Below are 19,800 nucleotides of genomic sequence, written 5' to 3' on the forward strand. Positions count from 1 at the left end.
GCATGGTTGTGTTACTCGACGTCCTCAGTACACTACAGGACAGGTGCTACCATCGGCTCAGCAGCAGGTGGCTGGTCATTTCTCAGGAAACACACTTACTGACAGGAGAGCTCGCATACAGCAAGGCCCCACAATCGATTTGATGGCCCCACCTCCAGAGGCTGATCCTTCGGATGCAGCAGTGGCCACCACTCTATCTCTTGGATGACAGATCCAGGAACTCACCATTGTACATACTAGTAGTTTTCTTTCAAAGTTTCAGTCTTCCTCTCACCGAGACGGTGAGCGGTCTTGTGGCGGGCAACCTGTAGCAGGGCTACAGTCACTTCATAGGACAGGCAGTTGGACAGTTAGCTACAGTTGGTCTGGTTCACACTGGACGGACCATTTGGGCTGGGAGTGACACGTGGTAGGGTACCTACGGTGGTCTAGTGGACATCGTGGCCAGGTCACCACCACCACTCAGTTTGGAGATAGACTTAGCTGGCTGGACATTTATGGGCCGTTGGTGGCTCCTACGGTTGTACATATGAGTAGTCGTGTTTTGGGGCAGATCCATCTTATCTTGCACGTAGTCGTCTAGAGGAAGTCTTACACAGAGCACTGCTTCACCATCCCTGCACATCTGAGCCTCGACACCCTATTTGTACCTGTGAGTCCTGGGCTGGAGCGGAGTGTGCTGCCACGCCAGAGTCTGTACATGGTTCTTTGAGCTAGTCGAGTCCACATGTTCTGGTCCACTGTTGTGTCTCTGTTGTTATCCATTGTTTCTGTGTTGTTATCCGTTGTTTCTGTGTTTCATTCTGTTTGAGAGAGTTTTCATTTGTTTGAGTGAGATTGTCACGCACATTGCACTGAGGGGCACCCACACTATAGAGAGCACGACACATTATCCGCGCTACATGAACATCGACTAACTCAAATAAACCAATATAGACTCTGGCGTGGCAGCACACTCAGCTCCAACGCAGAACTCATGGTACAATGGGGGTGTCGAGGCTCAACTGTGCAGGGAAGACGTGAAGACGTGTTGTGCGTGAACTCAAGATGATAGACTCAGACTACTAACCACATAAAGTAGATGATCTCGATCGCGTATCCGACCCTAGACCCAACCATTCATATGTAAGGAGTCACCAACGGCTAGCAGATATCCCAATCCGGCTAAGCCTATCTCCAAACTGAGGTGGTGGTGATCTGGCCTCGATGTCCACTAGACAACCATCCGTATCACTTGCCATGTGTCCCTGCCTAGGTGAGAGTCCTTCCAGTGTGAACTCTTGACCAACTGTGACCAACTGAACTAACTATTTGTCCTGCACCAGTGACACTGTAGCCGTGCTACAACGACACACTTTCCCAGCTTCACCCAAACTACATCCGATACACTTCCAAAGAAATTTGCAAGTTTGAAGTATCAAAAACAGATTTTATCGTTAACTTCTACCTGAGCCGCTTAAATGTTGTAACCTGTGTAGGTCTCTCTAAGCGAATGGTACACATTTCTAAGTAATCGTGTGCAATGGTGAAGAAATCTCTACAAATTTTGGAAATAAACCTTCGATAGTGAGAACACAAGACAAAGAGGCTCCTCACAACATGTGCATTTTGCAAAGGTGGTCAATTGCTAATAGCCTCAACCTTAGCCGGATCCATGGTAATACCCTTAAGCGAAAGAATATGGCCCGAGAAGCATATGATGTTCTTGGGGAGGATGAGGGGTGCTTTAGGCATGAGACTTCTCTTATGTGATTTCGTAAGTTTAGCTCTTCGTTCATTGTGAACATCAAAAAACAGGCACCCCTCATTTATTGATCAAAAGTTTTATGATCATTAGAAAGTTGAAATTTCATTTTTATTTCTATTGTGCATTAAATGATGGTTTTAAATGTTCACTATTATGAAAGCATGACATAATAGAGTCTGATATTTGCATTTTGCATGCATTATGAAATGATACTGCCCACTAAAATGCAAGTTTCACTATGTAATTGTTAAAGTAGACGTGGCTTAACTTGTTTTTTGGATTTTTGGTGTGTTTAAACCCCAAAGCTTTCACCACAATGTAAGTGTCCATTGCCTAGCTAGCATGAAGTACGTCTATCAAAAATTCTACAAACCATAGGGCCCACACCATTTCTTGCACTTAAATAGGAAAAAATTCAAAATTGCAACGTTTCTTGGTTGGAGGACGAAACATTTTGTCTCAAAACTTGAGAAACCTTGGGACGTTTCTCATGACTATGCCCATGAGCAATGCAAATATGACAGATACCTGCAACAAAAGAGGCCATGGTTGACTGCTAGCCTTTTATAAGAAGATTCCACTCTCTTATCCTATGCACCTTCCACTAGGGGCACATTTTGTACTCTCTCGTATCGCTATCCTTATAATCTAGCTTTGTAAGTTCTCATTCATTGAGTCCAATATTAATATTCTCCATCATTAATCACTAATCATGCCCTGCTTATGTTTGAGTCAAGTATCTTTTAAATTTCATCTCGAACTTGGGGCATACATTGAAAAATATTCTGTGAGAGCCAATCTGAGGATATATACCTAGATGAATCCAAGATAAGCCCAGATTCACCCTTAAAAGGAAAGTGCAAGGTATAGGCCCATGTTAGTCACCCACAAGACAATAAACCATCAACTCTATCATGCATAGTATTGACTAAATACCACAACATCCCCACTAATGTCGTCAATGCCCAATAGTGGGTGTAGAACTAGGCATTAACATATGCTCCCAAACACAACACGCAAACCACACACTTTTTTTTTAGTAAATCTGCTTTGATTACTTTACAAGTGGGAAACCTCAAAGCGAGGAAAACCCACAAAAAGAAAGGGATACAAAGAGCGGAACACTATAAGGCTCTGACACCTAGAAACAGTCAAAGTAAATCCTATAGGCATCAATGGTGATGTCTCCGGCGTCATAAGCAAAATGTAGTGCTTGACCAAGAGATGATTTGAAATAGGGGAAGGGGTTAACATAAGTGTCTTGGAACATTAAGGAGTTCCTGTGGTGCCAGATGGCCCACAGAGTCCAAAATCTGACCCAGGTGAAGAACACCGCAAACTGGGAATGCGGTCACTGAAGCACCCCAAAGAGCCAAAAGCGCCTATGGAAAGAGCCGGAAGGAAAACGCAGTCGAAGAGCAATGAACACTTGCCGAATGAAGGCTCTAAAGTGGCGACAACACCATAGTAAGTGTGGCACGGTCTCCTCAGCTTCAAGGCATCTAGGGCAGTGGAAGGTGCAATATGCCGAGCATGTAACACACTGCCAACAAGTAGAGTTACCACCAAGCAGCGTGTTGCTAAATTGGCTTTATTTGACAGAAAAATAATTATGAATGATGTATTGGATTTATAAGTGAGAGGGTTTTCTTGCTTGGAACACCAAGAAAATAATTCTAAATGAATTATTGGAATTTTAAGTGAGAGGGTTTTTATCACTGGAGACATCCGAGTACAGAGTATCCCTAGCGTGTCATTCACAGTAATGACAGGAGCACTGTGAAAGGGAATATCTGTGGCCACTAGGAACGGGTACTTCTGATGCGTCACAACGGATGGGTGGCAGGGAGCATCAGTAAGAAGTATCCGGCCATCCGGGAACAGACATCTCTGATGCGTCATAGGATGGGTGACATAGAGCATTGTGAAGACGATTGTACCGTAAGTTTGGTAGGAAAGGACTAGGTGATGGGTATTCCCAATGCGTCACAAGGTGGGTGACGGGTGCATCGGAAAGGGGATATCCATAGTCGAGAGGAAATCTGAACCAGAAAGAAGAATACGCATAAAGACGCAAGCACAAGAATAAAGATGGGTTCTGAGAAGCTTTTTCTTAAAAAGCGGAAAATTTTAACGAGTTTTCCGGGACGAGCAAACGCTTTCCTGCGAGGAATCTATATCTACATTGCATTTGTGCATGTGGTTGCATCCAGGGATGCCTGGGAAGTGTTGTGAAAAGCATTGTTTTAAACCTATAAGGTTTTATTGAGTTTTTGGGCAGGCTCATACCAATTTTAAAATATGCCGGCCGCCCACTTAATAAGTGGACAGCCACTTAGAAAATAAAGCAACAAAACCAGCCAGCGAATTCTCTCTCCCTAGAACAGCGAATAATTTTATTTATAAAAAAAAACCTTAAAAAAAACGGCCACGATCTCTACGCGAGCAGCTATTCGTGCCGTGGCCAAGGAGCTATAAAAGCACCACATGCCCTCACCAAAAAGGGGTTGCCAGCGCCAGTAAGAGAAGACTCTGCAGCCAAAAAACGCAAGAGATCGCGAGACTACGAAGCACGGAAGTCGCTTTTCCCGCGGAAGAGCGACAGGTATCTATTGTAGAATTCGCCATACGAATTGTTGTCCCGTGTTTGTGTGTGTGTTTGCAGGTACTTCATCACGAAGGAGAAGCGGGAAGGCTTCGACCTACGCTTGGGAATTCCGGAAACGGAATTCGGAAATTGTCTGCGGAGTCTCAACTCCGAGTACATATGGAAAAAGGATTGAGAGCTCGTCTCTCGGATTTCCCTTACGGAAAGGAACGACCATCGAGTCAGAGAATTAAAACGGATGGGTTTTCTCCGATTCTTGTGCTTGTAAAAAGATTCTCCCTAATCAAAGATTCTCTTTAAGGGGGACTTGCCCATCTTCTGGTCCCCAGCACTGTGTCGATCTTCTCTCTCTCTCTCTCTCTCTCTCTCTCTCTCTCTCTCTCTCTCTCTATATATATATATATATATATATATATATATATATATATATATATATATATATATATATATATATATATATATATATATATATATATATATCCTTTGGCTTCAGTATTAAGTGATAAATTCTATTTATCCGAGTATATTTTATATTGTTATGCGCTCCCGTTTGTGACACAGCGCCACAAGAAAACACGTTCCTTCAAAGGGAGATTACTTTGCCAAATACGAGACATTGTGTGTTGCCACCACAAGGATGACTCGGAGAGCAACCACAGCTGATTAACATGAGAGAAGAAGTAAAGGGACATCCAGGAATATGTCCTTCAAGCTTCCCAAAAACAACATCCCAATAAATCGGTTGCCAATGACCAAAAGCTCGGGTGACAATGTGCGTACACAAATGTGTGACCATGAGAGCCCAGGGTTGCTGCTGCTCCACCAAAACTAGCAACATCATAGCTTTCCGAGCCAAAAGATGACGTCGCAAGTCCAAAATATTTAGCCCTCCAAGCCGCTTGGGAGAACACAGCTTGTCCATATAGAGAAGACGAAGACCCTTCTTGGTAGACGAGGTCCGCCAAAAATGCTCTAAAATATTGGACATGAGAGACTGCAAGCGCAACTGAGGCCAAGATAACAAAGACAAGTAAAACTGCACATAAGCCACAAGAATGCAGTGGACAATCCTGAGACGTACATGAAGTGGCCACGTGGACAGTTTCCAATAATTCAACTTCGAATGTAGACGTTGGAGCACCCAAACCAGTTTCTGCATAGCCGATACATTCCAACCCAACGGATAACCCAAATGCCGAACCAGAACATGTGGAGGAACAATCTCTCCAGGCCACAATATCTTATGCCAGTCACACTCCTTCAAAGGCAATAGCTTAGATTTACAGAAGCTAACTTTGAGACCCGCTATCAGTCCAAACAAGTGAAGAGTATGCATAATTTTTTGTACATCATCATAGTGATTGCGAGGCATAAACAAGGAGTCGTCCGCATAGGCCTGACCAGCAAATTGTCGTCCTGAAGGTAAAGTCAGGCCATGGAACCTGCCACTGAAAGTCAATGAATCCAAATACATAAACAAGGGGTGAGTAGCGATCGCATAAAGCAAAGCACTCAAAGGGCAGCCTTGCCTCACCGACCGTCCCAAAGGCCAAGATTCTAGAAGAGATCCATCCAGCAAGCCTACAGAAGTGCTATGTGCATATAAGAAAAGCACGACACGGGATATCCTAGGCCCAAATCCGAAGTGTTGCATGGTATCCGCAATATAATCCCAAAGAACAGTATCAAAGGCTTTTTCAATGTCAACCTGCATGACCAAGACATCCTGTCGAGTTTATTTTGCATATTCCATACCAATGATGACATTCGCGAGGTTATCAGTAATTTGACGTCGTGGAATGAAGCCGTATTGAGATTGATGCAAGCCTTCATGCAGAAAGCACTTGAGTCGGTTAGCTAGCATTTTTGCCATTAATTTATATACCACAGGCATAAGTGTAATAGGCCGCCAATGAGAGAATTCTTCGCACAATGCATGCTTAGATATCAGCTTGAGTAAACCTTCTTTCCAAGAGGAGGGCAGTTCCTGCTGTTCCCAAGCTGTATTTATCATGAACAACAGAGGCAACTTCAAATAATCCCAGAAGGACAAGAAAAATTCCACAGAGAGACCATCCCAACCAGGAGCTCTCCATCGACCCAAATAAAGCAAGCTGGCATGCAATTTCGGCTCAGTGAAAACAGCTTCCGAGTCTTGAGCATGCCGCATCGAAAGGATGGGAGTAACATGTGATAGAAACAGGTGACGAGCTTGGCAAGTTGCTCTCGTGGGAGAAGAAGGGGCCTCAAAAATCTTGCCATAATGAGAATGTAGGGCTAGTGCTAGCTCTTGTAAAGTGGAGGTCCATTCCCCTGGCGGTAATTTAACTTTCCGTATAGCTTGAGACTGCTTGGAGTGATGCAAATGTTGGAAAAATTGTTTAGAAGAACAACCTTTATCTGCAAAAGCTTGTTGTTGAGCTCGAGTCAGCCACTTGGCCAAATTCCTCTCATCATTGGACCGTAACATAGTGCAAGCATAAAAAAACTCAATCGCTTGAGTGTCAGTAAGAGAAGAATGATTCGCCAAGTGCATCAGTCTGCTACAAGCATCCTTTGCCTGATTAACCTGTTTCGTTAATTGTGACAAATAATCCCTGTCATAATCCTGGATAACACATTGAACACGCATAACGAAGCAGAACTAGGTTGTGTCCATAACAACATACATCTGGGAGATCAAAGGCGGGATGATATCCACAATCATAGCGCGAAAAGGCTCATGCTTGAGATAAGCATTATTGACATGCAAAAGCCTCTTCTTGGGCAGACGATCATTGACATCAAAGGGGCCAAAACGAAGTTTCAAGCATACAGGAGAATCATCCGAGAGACACATAGCATAATCAATCTTCATCTCGCATACAAGTCATCATACTGTTGCATGTGAAAAAGATACCAGTGATCTAAACGAGTGTGATACATAGATTGAGCATTATGTTGAAAAGTGAATCCTGGATCAGTCGCATGCGATAAGAGCCACAAATCAAGCCAATTACACGTCAACATAAATTGATCCCATGATTATCGTTCCATATGAAGCATGTGAGAATGCCAAGTAGTATTATCCACAAGATTAGGTGCATTACTAAAATCCCCACAGAGAAATGCATTAGAACGCCAACAATAAGAGGAGATAGCACTCCACAATCGTGCCCTATCTGCAAAGCTGTGTACGCATATAAGCCTCCAAATTCGAAAACTTCCTCATTAACAATACATTGGATGACCATCCATCTCCCAGCCGGGTCTTTGAAAACCAAGGTTGGGAAGAGTTCGTGTCGAACAAGTATAAGCACGCCAAAATAGCCCGCTAAGCTACATAAGCTATCCAGTAGCCTGCAAAGTAAGAAGTCTGTCCTGCAAATTGATGCTGGTTATGCTCCTGAAGAACCACAATGTCTGCTTGATATGTATGTACATAGTGCCAGGTTAGCGCCACTTGTCGTGATTGCATAACCCACGCACATTATAGGAGATGCAATTCAAAGAACTATGCATTCTAATATGGTATATACAGTGAGCGAGGGAGGAAATGGGAAAATGGGAGAAAACTCAAGTACCAGTGCCCATCGACACATCCTCCCCGGCTGCAGGCACAGGAGGAGGTGGGTGAAGACCTGGACCCGGAGGATTGAAAATAAAGGCTCCTTGCGATGAAGAGGCTTCACCTGTAACATCTTCCTTGTAAGAGCGGACCACCTTGTCCCAAGCTTCAACCAAAGAAGTGTTGTCATTACAAGGGAGTTTTTTCTAAGAAACATTCTTCAAAGGGGGCACATAATTACAAGAAGATGCCGTGATATGGGCTGTAGCAACTTTAACGGGTTTCTTGGGCACCATCCAAGTTTGGGAGGTTGAAACCTGTTCTTTGCCTTTGTCTTTAGTATTCGAAGAGGCAGAAAGTGCAGACAAGTGTAGTTGTTTCCCTTTGCCTTTATTCGCCCCGACCGTCGGAGAGGAGGTTGAAGCACCTTTGGTTTGAACCTCAACCGAAGATTTCGGAGTTGAGTGAGGTTGAGGAGTGTGGTTGCAGGTTTGGTTCCGGACATTCGGACTGCATATGACCGAATTTGCCACAATGGAAGCAAGAATTTGCAAATTTGCCTCATTTAAGCTTAAACGGACGCTTGCCAACCACTGCATCCCCAGAATCGATTGAAATACCAACAGGTGTGGGGGTATCTGTGTCCCACAAAATACAAAAACGATTTGTGTTTGCGTCCAACTTAGGAGGACAAATGACTTTGCCCAACTGAGCAGCCAACAAAGGAAGGAAGTGACGCCAAGTGCGAGGAAAATCGACCACCACAACCCAGACGGGACACTTGTGACGAATGAGACTCTGATAGTCCTTGGTGAGAACCCAAGGCAGTACATGAGTCATCTGCGTGTTGAAGAAAAGAGGAGACATTTCAAGCAAAGCATCCATGTCGGCCAGCAAGACTTCATAGAACCCGCGCGCGCCGAAGTAAACCCCTCGGACTGCTTGCCGTTTGAGCAAGAAATCAACCCATTGGCCGACATCCTGAGCCGTAGACATTCTTCCCGCAAAAAAAAGAATCATTGCGTTAAGTGCATATTGAGCTACAGGATCCATAAGCTCCTGTATAGGGATGCACACTTCCATGACGGGAGCGGATCCTTCCCAAGCTTGACATGCATCCTCAAAGTCCTCATGTAAACATTCTTTGATAAGTCTTAAAGCATCCATATTCCATGGCTTTGCGACGCTTATATATACATTGTTCAACCGAATCCATGCGAAGATCACACACACACACACACACACACTGTTTTTAGGTGTTTTTATGTTTGACTTTGGCAGGCCACACTCTTCTTTGTAATTTTGCAGGCCACACCCTCATACACACACACCCCTAAACAAAACACAGACTGTACAGAGGCTTGAAAATGAGCCGCACACTTTTTTCTCAATCCCTCACACACACCACACACTGCAAATCTAACCAGCAGGTTCATAGCTTGTGTGCCTTGTTGTACTCTGCCTGTAAAGACGCTTTTAGTACCTGCTCACATCACGTTAGGGGTTCTGTCCAGCTCGTCTGAGGCCACCTTGGGCAGGTCGCGCAGAGCCAAAGGCGTGCAGCAGCAGAGCTCGCAGGGCAAGGTCGCGCACAGGAGCAGCGACTGCAGGCGTGCAGGGGCAGAATCAGCACGGGCAGGGGCAGGCTCGCGCACGGCAGTCTCGCGCACAGGGCAGGCTCATGCACCGACTTTTTTCTCGTTTAATCTTTACACACAGACACTCTGAGCAGTGTTTTAAAAACCACACACACACATACCTGAGCAAACATCAATACAAAGTTCATCGAACTGAGTTTCTGTCATGACACTAGAGATGAAGGACAGGCTGGGTCATAATCAAGAGTAGCACTAAAATAAGCATTAAATCAGAAAAAGTAGCACAAAAATGAGGTAGTTGCTATGGCATACACACCACAAAAGATAGAAAGAATTAGCACAATATCAATTGGTCGTAACTTAGACAAAAACTTCACAGTGTGAGGTCTACATGTTTGAACTTTTGAGGATATACTTGTTGGGACAATTGAAGTTCAAGATCTTGTAGCTTTGCATAGAATTTACTGCTCTTCAAATGCTTGGTAACCCCACAATCGATTTATATGCATTGCTGCTTCAACCCACGATCTTTATCCTAGGTGCTTCCAAGTGGCATTTTTTTAGTCACGCTTGGAAGGTGGTGGAAACATATTGTCAATGTCAAATTATACAAACAAGTTGCCTAAAATTCAAATGGTACCATGCCAAAAGTTCTTTTGTTCCCTTTCCTTGCTAAGCGGACATATTACTACCAATGTACTCAGAAGTCCTTTTGAAAACTTGTCTCAAGACAGAAATAAAATGTCCTCAAGGAGTCACTATGTTGGTAATGCTTATGCCTTCAAATCCCCTCATTTTCCCTTGAAATGTCCTCAGGGAGTCACTATGTTGGTAATGCTTATACCTTGAAATCCCCTCCTTGTCCCTTGAAAAGGAAAACCATGTTCACAAGGTTTATCAGCATAGACAAACTTTTCAATTAGAAACTTTAACAAGCCATCCTCCTAGTCTAGGCCATCAATTATGGTCTCCTCGTAGTGACATCCATAACATTTCTGGATACAGTCTATGTTCTTCCAAAGGTACGTGACCCTTGTCTGACTTTAGGTCATGGCCCTTCTTCCATCACATGGTTGTGTGTGTGTGTGTGTGTGTGTGTGTGTGTGTGTGTGTGTGTACGCGCGTGTGTGAATATCAAACCATAAAAAAGAGGCACATGGGAGGGGCGATTCAGATGTTATCCATAAATCTTGCAACTCAACAAATGTGCTCCAAAACTCCAAGAAAAGACATGAATATTTGAAGCTTTCGAAAGAAACTCACCAAGCAATCACTCAATTCATATGTGATCAAAGCTTCAGACTTATGCATGGACAAGCCAAATGGGTTTTGGAAAAACGCAATATCTCCATTATCATTTCTTAGGTCCTTGGCACTATCAATCACAAAAATAGCGTCTTCTTCATTGATACCCTACATAACATGGTAAAAAGAAGTATTGATGCTTTTGATGAAGAAAAAAAATCCACCAAAATATCATTGTGGTATTTCTAAACACTTACAACTACTTTGTTTCATGTCATTCTTGGTATCACATGCCCACTTGACAACATACTCTAAGGGGACTCCTCTTATCCTATTATCTTCTTTTCATAGTTCGTACATAATGTTACTCATTTAATAGGCTTTTTATAATATTCTTAAGAATTGGTGTCACGTGCACATGTAACCCTATGTGTACGTGGACAAGCTACTTCATGACATAGGTTCAGTTCAATTAGCTTAGGAAGTGTTCTGGCACTTTTGTGAGTCTGTTTGCAGACCGTGCATGTCCAGACACTTAGATTAGATGCATCTCCTCTAGTTGCACACAGTATGATCATCAGACTTCCATCAGAACCCATCAGGAGCATTTTTACAGTGCATAGACCTATTTTCCCTATTTTTGACATTTTTTACTTATTATATTTAAGTGACTTTTGTTGGGAACTAGTTATGGCAAATTCAATAAGGATGTATGTAAGAAAACTAGCGCTAGCATTCCACAGCAGAAGAGGCAGCAGGAGCACCTTTGCTCAACAGGCACCTTCTCAGCAGAACCCCCCAAGACCAACCTAGCGTTTTTGCCAAGCAAAGTCCTAGCGTTTTCATCCACAGCAGAAGCTAGCGTTTTTGCACTGCAGTCAAATCAGCCTTAGCGTTGTGCATTTGCAGGACAACCCGGCAACAGAAGACAGCAGATTTCCACATCAAGACTCAATTTCAGCCCTAGCGTTTTTGCATCAACATGGCACCTCAGCGTTTTTGCAGATCTTCGCGACAGAACCAACAAGAAGACCAACGTTTTCAATTTTCAGCATAGAAACTCCGCAAAACAAGTCCCGAACCTCGCAGATCTCACCTTCCCGCAGCAGATCCTCGCCGCACGGTTAGATCCCGCGAAGTTTGCAGTTTCAGCCCGGAAAACGCAGATTTCAGCATCTGCGTTTTCAGCGCGTCATCGTTGCATCGTCGTCATCGCCGTCGTCACCGACATAGAGTCAGAATTCAGCAGATAAAGATTTGCAGACTTCAGCCCCTTAGCATTCTCAGATCTCAGCCCGTCGACATCGTCGGCAAGTCCAAGCATTGTAGAGATTTGTGCAATCATAAGTAGACCGCTCTCGCCATAGAGAGTGGGGCCTTCGGAGGAGGGTTTGACAACATTCTGGTGTCGTATTCTTCTCTCTCTATCTCTCAGTCTCAGCACCTTCATTCACAGTGTTCATCACTTTGTTTGTGTCCATTGCACTCTCTCACTAAAGAAACGGAAGGCTCTCCCTTTCGTAAGTAAAAGGAACCTTGAGCACAATTCGGAGAACTCATCTTGAGCAAAGTTCAACATTCACTTACGCTGCACCTTACAATTGGATGTTAGATGAAATGGATCCTACTCTTTTCACCTTCTTGATGTTACTATACAAAGAAATGTTTACATATATAGGTCTTTTGCTTCCAAATTTGAAATTCTTATAGCAAGATAATTTTTATGTCACTATTGATGCTCAAAGTGCAATTCTTATTCTCGTTGTAGAAAAAAACTATTCTAATTCTTATGTATGGATAAAGTGCATCCAATTTTGAGGGGCCTCTCTCTCTCTCTCTCTCTCTCTCTCTCTCTCTCTCTCTCTCTCTCTCTCTCTCTCTCTCTCTCTCTCTCTCAGGACCCAGAGGCACTACACACTCTAGATGAGGAGGCTACTATGAGAGATACAGCAGACAGAGCTCCAGTCACAGCCTACGAACGACATCTACTTCGACTTGGCTCCCAGCACCGTCTCGTTATTTATAACGGGATGGTTCAGTGGCCCACCTCAGGGGGCCTGACTTGTATGCCACATGGAGTTGCAGAGGGAGGGGGGAGTACAGTCGACTATATTCTGGGACCCAGGGAGGCTACACACCTTATCACATCCTTCACCATTCCACCCATACCCATCGGAGCCGACCACACATACCTCTCTTTCTCCATCACCGGAGATACCATCCCACACAGCTCCACAGCACACTCCACACACCACCATCCATTTCACACATGAGCTAGCCTCTCTTTACTCGGCCGAGGTCGAGCATGGCCTATGCCTCCTCCACCCATCCACACCACTCTCAGTTCTCACATCACATATCTCTTCCGTTCTCCACACTTCAGCTATTAGCTCTTTTCCACACACCACTCACACAGGACGCACTCCCCCCCCCGGGACTATGCCTCAGAACCGCTGGTATGATGATGAGTGCAGAGAGCTATACCGACGCCTCCGTGCACGGCGAGCCTTAGGAGAGATCACAGAGAGAGAGGCCAGACGGCATATGAAGACGCTGACACGCCAAAAGCGGCGAGCATTCGAAGAGGCACAGGAGCTTGAGCTATACCGCCTATTCATGAGCATGGATAGCGCGACGGCATGGCGCACCCAGCGCGAGCCACGTCCGACTACAACTATTGAGGATCCACACATATGGCATGATTATGCAGAGCGACTTTATGAGGTGCCAGGGCAGCCTCCTATCCCACAACCACACGAGCCACGCCCCACGTGCTCCTCCTTCTTTACAGCAGAGATGGTAGAGAGGGCCATACGCCGCATGCAGCACAGACGATCAGCTGACCATACTGGATTACAGAGTGAGCACATCATTTATGCGGCCTCCACTATAGCCCCGTTGATTGCACATGTCTTCAACCGGGCTATAGGGGAGGGCTTCCCAGAGGAGTGGACACAGCACACCATAGTGCCTATCCACAAATCTGGCGACACCCTGGACCCAGGGAACTACAGGACTATCATGATTGGCCACACGATGGCCAAGCTATATGGAGCAGTACTTGAGGCACAGCTCAGCTGCTACGCAGAGATCGAGGGTTTACGAGCTCCAGGCGAGGCAGGTTTCAGACGAGCTTTCTCCACCACTGATCACATCTTCGTTCTGCGCTGCCTCATTGATGGGGCAAAGGCGTGGAAGAAGAGGCTTTACTGCTGCTTTGTGGATTTCCGCAAGGCCTTTGACACAGTCCCACGCGAGAGACTCTTCCAACGCCTTCACAGCATTGGGGTACCAACAGAGATGATTTGGGCCATATATGCTCTCTACGAGAGGGTGACGGGTCGAGTTCGTTGCCCAGGCGGTTTTTCAGAGACCATTGCTAGCACCATTGGTGTTAAGCAAGGATGCCCACTCTCCCCGACACTCTTTGGGCTCTACATCGACGAGATCTCCGACTACATACTGCGAGCAGGAGGAGAGGGGAGCGACTTGGCAGGTACTCCGGTCCACATCATGTTATATGCTGATGATATTGTGTTGATTTCAGAGTCACCCGAGGGCTTGCAACGCCATCTTGAGGCCTTGGACGAATTCAGCACACACAGGGGGTTGACTGTGAACCTTGGCAAAACCAAGGTTATGATCTTTCACACATCCAGTGCAGTGAGGAGCGCTGCCACCTTCACAGCAGCAGGAGGAGAGGTTGATGTAGTCACCTCCTATGTCTACCTTGGCATCACATTCACCAGCCTACCAGGACCCTTCACTATGAGGCAGGCTGCTGCTGACAGGCTCACCCGAGGATATGCAGCTCTGGCCATGCTAGAGCGGAGATGCCACCAGGCACACTTTCAGGAGCCCCGCACGAAGGGGTGGCTTTTCGACACCTTAGTCACCCCGGCCTTGATGTACTCGGCGGCAGTATGGGCACCAGGATTGACAGCTGACCAGTGGACACAGCTTGAGAGGCCACAGGTATGTATGATCTCACGCTTGCTCCGCAGCAAGGACAGTGCCACATGACATTATTAGAGCCGAGCTCGCCACACCACCTATGGTTGTAGAGGCACTATTCCAGAAAGTCTGCTTCATCCAGAGGATGAGAGAGCTACCTCCTGACAGACTTACTCGTAGAGCATTTGAGGCAGCTATACAGCTATCAGAGAGTGGGCATGAGAGAGCATGGTACTCACAGGTCAGAGCATGGTTTGAGGGACACGGTCTTGACATGGAGAGCCTACCACCATTCCAGTACGACCCCCACTCACCATATGTTCACCTCTCTCGCAGTGAGAGGAACTTGGTATTGAGACAGGATCTGTGGCAGCTATACACTAGGAGAGTCTGGGAGTCACCTGGCTTGGGGACGAGGATGTCAGATTACAGAGACCAGTTTCTCACCATATTGTCTGGGGGGTTCATACAGAGACCACGCTACATGGACACATATATGCCACATAGCTCACGGGTGGCGATTGGTCAGCTGAGAGTGGCTACACACAGGTTAGAGATTGAGATCGGGAGACATACTGGTGTTCCCAGGGAGGAGCGAGTCTGCAGAGCCTGCACAGAGGAGGTGGAGAGTGAGGAGCACTTTGTATGTAGATGCAGAGCATACACTGAGATCAGAGGCAGGTATGAGGCCTTATTCGGAGGACAGCCCACTCTCCGAGAGATCATGGACTCTCGAGATCAGAGACAGATCGGACGTTTCTTACTAGAGATACAGAGCCATCGGGACACACTACTACAGCCACACACAGCTACACAAACAGAGGGGAGACAGTCGCAGCTCACAGACTTCTTTCAGAGGATTGCCGCCCCTCCCTCACCAGACACTCAGAGGGGAGTGACACTCCCACAGGCGGAGGTGAGCCGAGCTAGACGACGACCACGAGTCACAGGCTACAGGGGCGCGAGCTCCCACCACCGCCAGATCGAGGAGATCCGAGCCCGGGAGCGCCGTGCCACTGAGGAGCGAGTGGCTCAGATGAGGGCCGACCCGACAGCTTTCATCCGGGTAGCCTTGGCACCAGACCCACCCATGTACCACATCTTACATCCCCCCATTAGTACAGGATGGAGCTAGATAGCTTGATGCATTCTCATGATTGTACTACCTTGAGCATATAGACATGCATATACCCCTAGAGATAGAGCTCCATCCCTCCTCAGATACTCCACTACCTACATTCAGTTCAGTTTTGTATCAGTTTTGTTTCATTTGTCTTTCCGATAGACGGATGACATACACACCATGTACATTTGATTTGTCTCATAGGCCGATTTCGGCCTGACATAGACGTTAAAAATCTTTCTTTCTTTCTTTCTTTCTTTCTTCTCTCTCTCTCTCTCTCTCTCTCTCTCTCTCTCTCTCTCTCTCTCTCTCTCTCTCTCTCTCTCTCTCTCTCTCTCTCTCTCTCTCTCTCTCTCGTTATATGGACACCCACCTATCTCACAGCATTAGATGTGTTAATGGTGAGCTACGCACCTCAACTCATCAGCGGATACAAAGAGGTATAGCCTAAGAAGAGAGATTATGCCAGGTTTGCCAAAGAGCTCCAGAGACAAAGGAGCATTCAATTTTCCAGAGCACGGCACACTATGAGATCTGCGAGTGTTTTCATTGCTTATTCAAAGAGGCCTTTGGCCCCTTATCCCGCATCATGGACTACTCTGATCAAAGATACCTGGGTCTCTTCTTGCTAGAGATCCGTAGACTCAAAGAGACTGCTCTCAGGAGCAAAGGACATACACATTGAGGATCCATATAGAGGCAAATCATCGCCTTTTAGAGAATATTCGGGATGGCTCACCACAGGTTACCCAACTCACCTTCATTGGGGCATCCTTCTTGATCAAGCCATCCAGCTTGGCCACTCGTGCCACCCCAGGATGCAAGGATCTTCACATCATAGATGAGGTCTACATTGGAGGCTATGGAGCATCATTAAGCGACATCGAGAATGCCCCCCCCCCCCGCCGCCCCCAAGAGTTGAACAGGGAGGACATTGAGGCCATACTGCAGAGACCCATGAGAGAGTTCATGGCATGATCACCATTTTATAACTTCTCGATTGTACACCTCATTAGCCCTTATGTCATTGTACCCCTAGGCCCTCCCTGTATGTTTTGAGATGATGTATTATGTGATGTTGATGAGGATGATGTAGGGTATGCTTATATACCTTTATTTTTATGTTCCCCACACATTGTTTTAGAGTCTCATATGGATGTAACCTTTTGGCCTCATAGGTCATTTTGGCTTCTTGAAGATGTTAATATAACATTTCATCTCATTTCATTTCTCTCTCTATGGGAATATCATGGTCATGATCTTCCACACCTTGAGACAGAAGCTACATTCACCCTTGCAAGGGTTAGGTAAATACTAGAGGTGGTCCCTTCATGGCTAACCTCATGGTCACTTATTCTGCTCCCGCCACACAATTCTCAGCAGCTAAAGCCAGACTACTATAGGAGTATGCTGCCTCGGCCATGCTAAAGAGACCACACTTGGGTGATAGAAAGGTTATACCATTTGCATCTTCTTATTGCCTTGAGTTCAACTTTCCTTGTCGAATAGATCTTTAAGGTCTCTTGGGATAGTTTCCTACAACGTTAAAGGTCTCTTCTTCTTCTTCTTCTTCTTCTTCTTCTTCTTCTTCTTCTTCTTCTTCTTCTTCTCTCTCTCTCTCTCTCTCTCTCTCTCTCTCTCTCTCTCTCTCTCTCTCTCTCTCTCTCTCTCTCTCTCTCTCTCTCTCTCTCTCTCTCTCTCTCTCTCTCTCTCTCTCTTGATAGGATAAAGACAGGGAGAGCGTAGGATCATGATGGTTTGATATCAGAGCACTTCATTCATGCCAAAGATATGCTTGCACAACCTCTTGCTATGATGTTCAATCGAGCCACGTACGAGGGTTTTCTTAAGACTTGGAATATGTCCACGATTGTGCCTATCTTCAAGACGGAAGATCCCATGCTTCCTGGGAATTATAGCACCATCATGGTTGGTCACACGTTGGCTAGGTTGTATGCATCTATTCTTGAGAAGGATTTGAGTAAATGGGCAAAGAGAGAAGGCATATGGGCATCAAGGCAGGTAGGGCTCAGTAGAGGTTTGTCCACTCTTGACCAGATTCTGACACTCAGAGCTATTATTGAGCACGATAAATACCGTGACGGGAGGATCTATTGTAGCTTTGTGGATTTCGCAAAGCTTTTGACACAGTGCCGAGAGCCAGACTTATACACAGACTAGAGGACATGGGTGTGCCCATAGAGCTGATATGGGGGATCTTGGCTTTATATTGGACAGATGTGCGACGAGTACACACTGCTTATGGCATGTTTGACATGGTTCATTCCACTATTGGGGTGAAGCAGGGATGTCCCCTACATCCGACACTTTTTGGGATGTATGTGGATGAGTTTTCAGACTATGTAGAGCAAGAGGGAGATAGAGGTGCTCAGCTAGCAGGGACATGGATTCCGCTATTGTTATACGCTAATGTGATAGGATGTTGATGAGAATGAGGATGTAGGTTAGGCTTACATATCTACCCACTCTAGGCAGCCTCATTTATATTTTTCTTTATGTAACCAAAGGGCACCACGTGCCAACGGAAAAAGAACAAACTAAACAAACTTTAAGCACTTCAAAAGAACTGAACTGGAAGAGATGCATGACACACGAGACACGGAGTGGTGGAGTTCCACCCCAAAAGAGCACTAGCCCCAAACCCTAGCACCCCTTTCAGTATTTCTTTATATTGCTTCAACACGTTATAGCTTGAGAGACACTCTCTACACCTGCCACAGGCATTGGTTAAAAGTTGGGCTTCTTGCCATCATGGCAAAGCAGTCCGAGCTGGTTGCCAATTAGCAGCAATTGGCTAGCAAGTGTTGACTAAAATGGTCAACACAGAGTCAACGCGAAAACCTCAAACCCAACACCTACTTTTTGTAAATCTGAACCCAATACCTACACGTTGTGAGGCTGCTGCTACACCACTATGCCCATGAGTGTGTGTTTAACGAAGGGTGCAAACAGCTGAATATACCTCAATAGAGGCTGCAAGCCCACAAAATTATGAGCTTACAGGCGCTACCAGTCACCTTCACCTACAACGTGGCTAGCAACCAGATAGGAGGCCACAGAGTGAGCCCTCGTGTCATATTTAAAGGCCCTTGGCCCTAAAAGCAGTTTACATGAAAAGCAACTAGTCTAAATGTCACAAATTGCTGACGTGTCAAGCCCTGAAGAATGGAGCCAACTTGCAGATCACGGCGAGGGGCCTAAACCCTAAGAAGAACAAGCAACAACAGAAGAAGTCCTACCAACTTATGGGGACCCCGTCCGCAGATGGGACCCCAGTGACATAAAGGAATTAAAATAAAGCAGGACCCTCACACACACATAGAGTGGAACTGATGATGTGGCAGCTGTACAGAGGCTCCGAAAATTACTCTGACAGTGCTGACATGGCAGGCTGTACGGATTTCCGTGTTTTGCGCTGACAGCTGACGTGGCAATTGTACGGATTTCCGTGACTTACGCTGGCAGCGTTTGGCATTGCTTTTGGACCAGAAGCTTTTGAGTTTGAAGGCTTTTCATGTAAAACTGCTTTTGAGGCCTAGGGCCTTTAAATATGAGGCCATGGTCTCATTCTCTGGCATGCTTCTTGGAGAAGGTGCAGAGTCTGGAGTACCGACTTGTACTGTGTTGATGCAATATAAAGAAATACCGAAAGGGGCACCAATGTTTGGGGCCAATACTCTCTGGGGTGGAATTTTGCCACTCCGTGTCGCGTGTCCTCTCTCTCTCTCTCTCTCTCTCTCTCTCTCTCTCTCTCTCTCTCAGAGCTCAGTTGTTATTGAAGTGCTAAAAGTCTGATCAGTCTGTTCTTTTCTATTGGCCAAAAACTAGCGGTAATGGTTTTCTGTACAATCTGCCACATCATCACCTACCAGTGCAATTTGCAGAAGTCTGTACAACCTGCCACATCAACAGCATGAAGCGCGAGCATCCGTACAGCTGCCAAGTCATCAGGTTCAC

General features: G+C 45.8%; 1 protein-coding gene across 1 annotated transcript in view; it reads right to left on the minus strand.

The window, feature by feature from the left end:
* LOC147444852 (uncharacterized) overlaps window positions 1-19,800 on the minus strand; it is a 228,254-nt gene that overhangs the window by 183,379 nt on the left and 25,075 nt on the right. The window contains exon 2 of the mRNA XM_086527379.1: window positions 10,764-10,913. Coding sequence (XP_086383505.1) covers window positions 10,764-10,913 — 150 coding nt within the window. The remainder of the gene's footprint in view (window positions 1-10,763; window positions 10,914-19,800) is intronic.

Source organism: Adiantum capillus-veneris, chromosome 13 (genome assembly GCF_014529385.1).
Source record: "Adiantum capillus-veneris isolate H3 chromosome 13, ASM1452938v2, whole genome shotgun sequence".
Lineage (NCBI taxonomy): Eukaryota > Viridiplantae > Streptophyta > Polypodiopsida > Polypodiales > Pteridaceae > Adiantum > Adiantum capillus-veneris.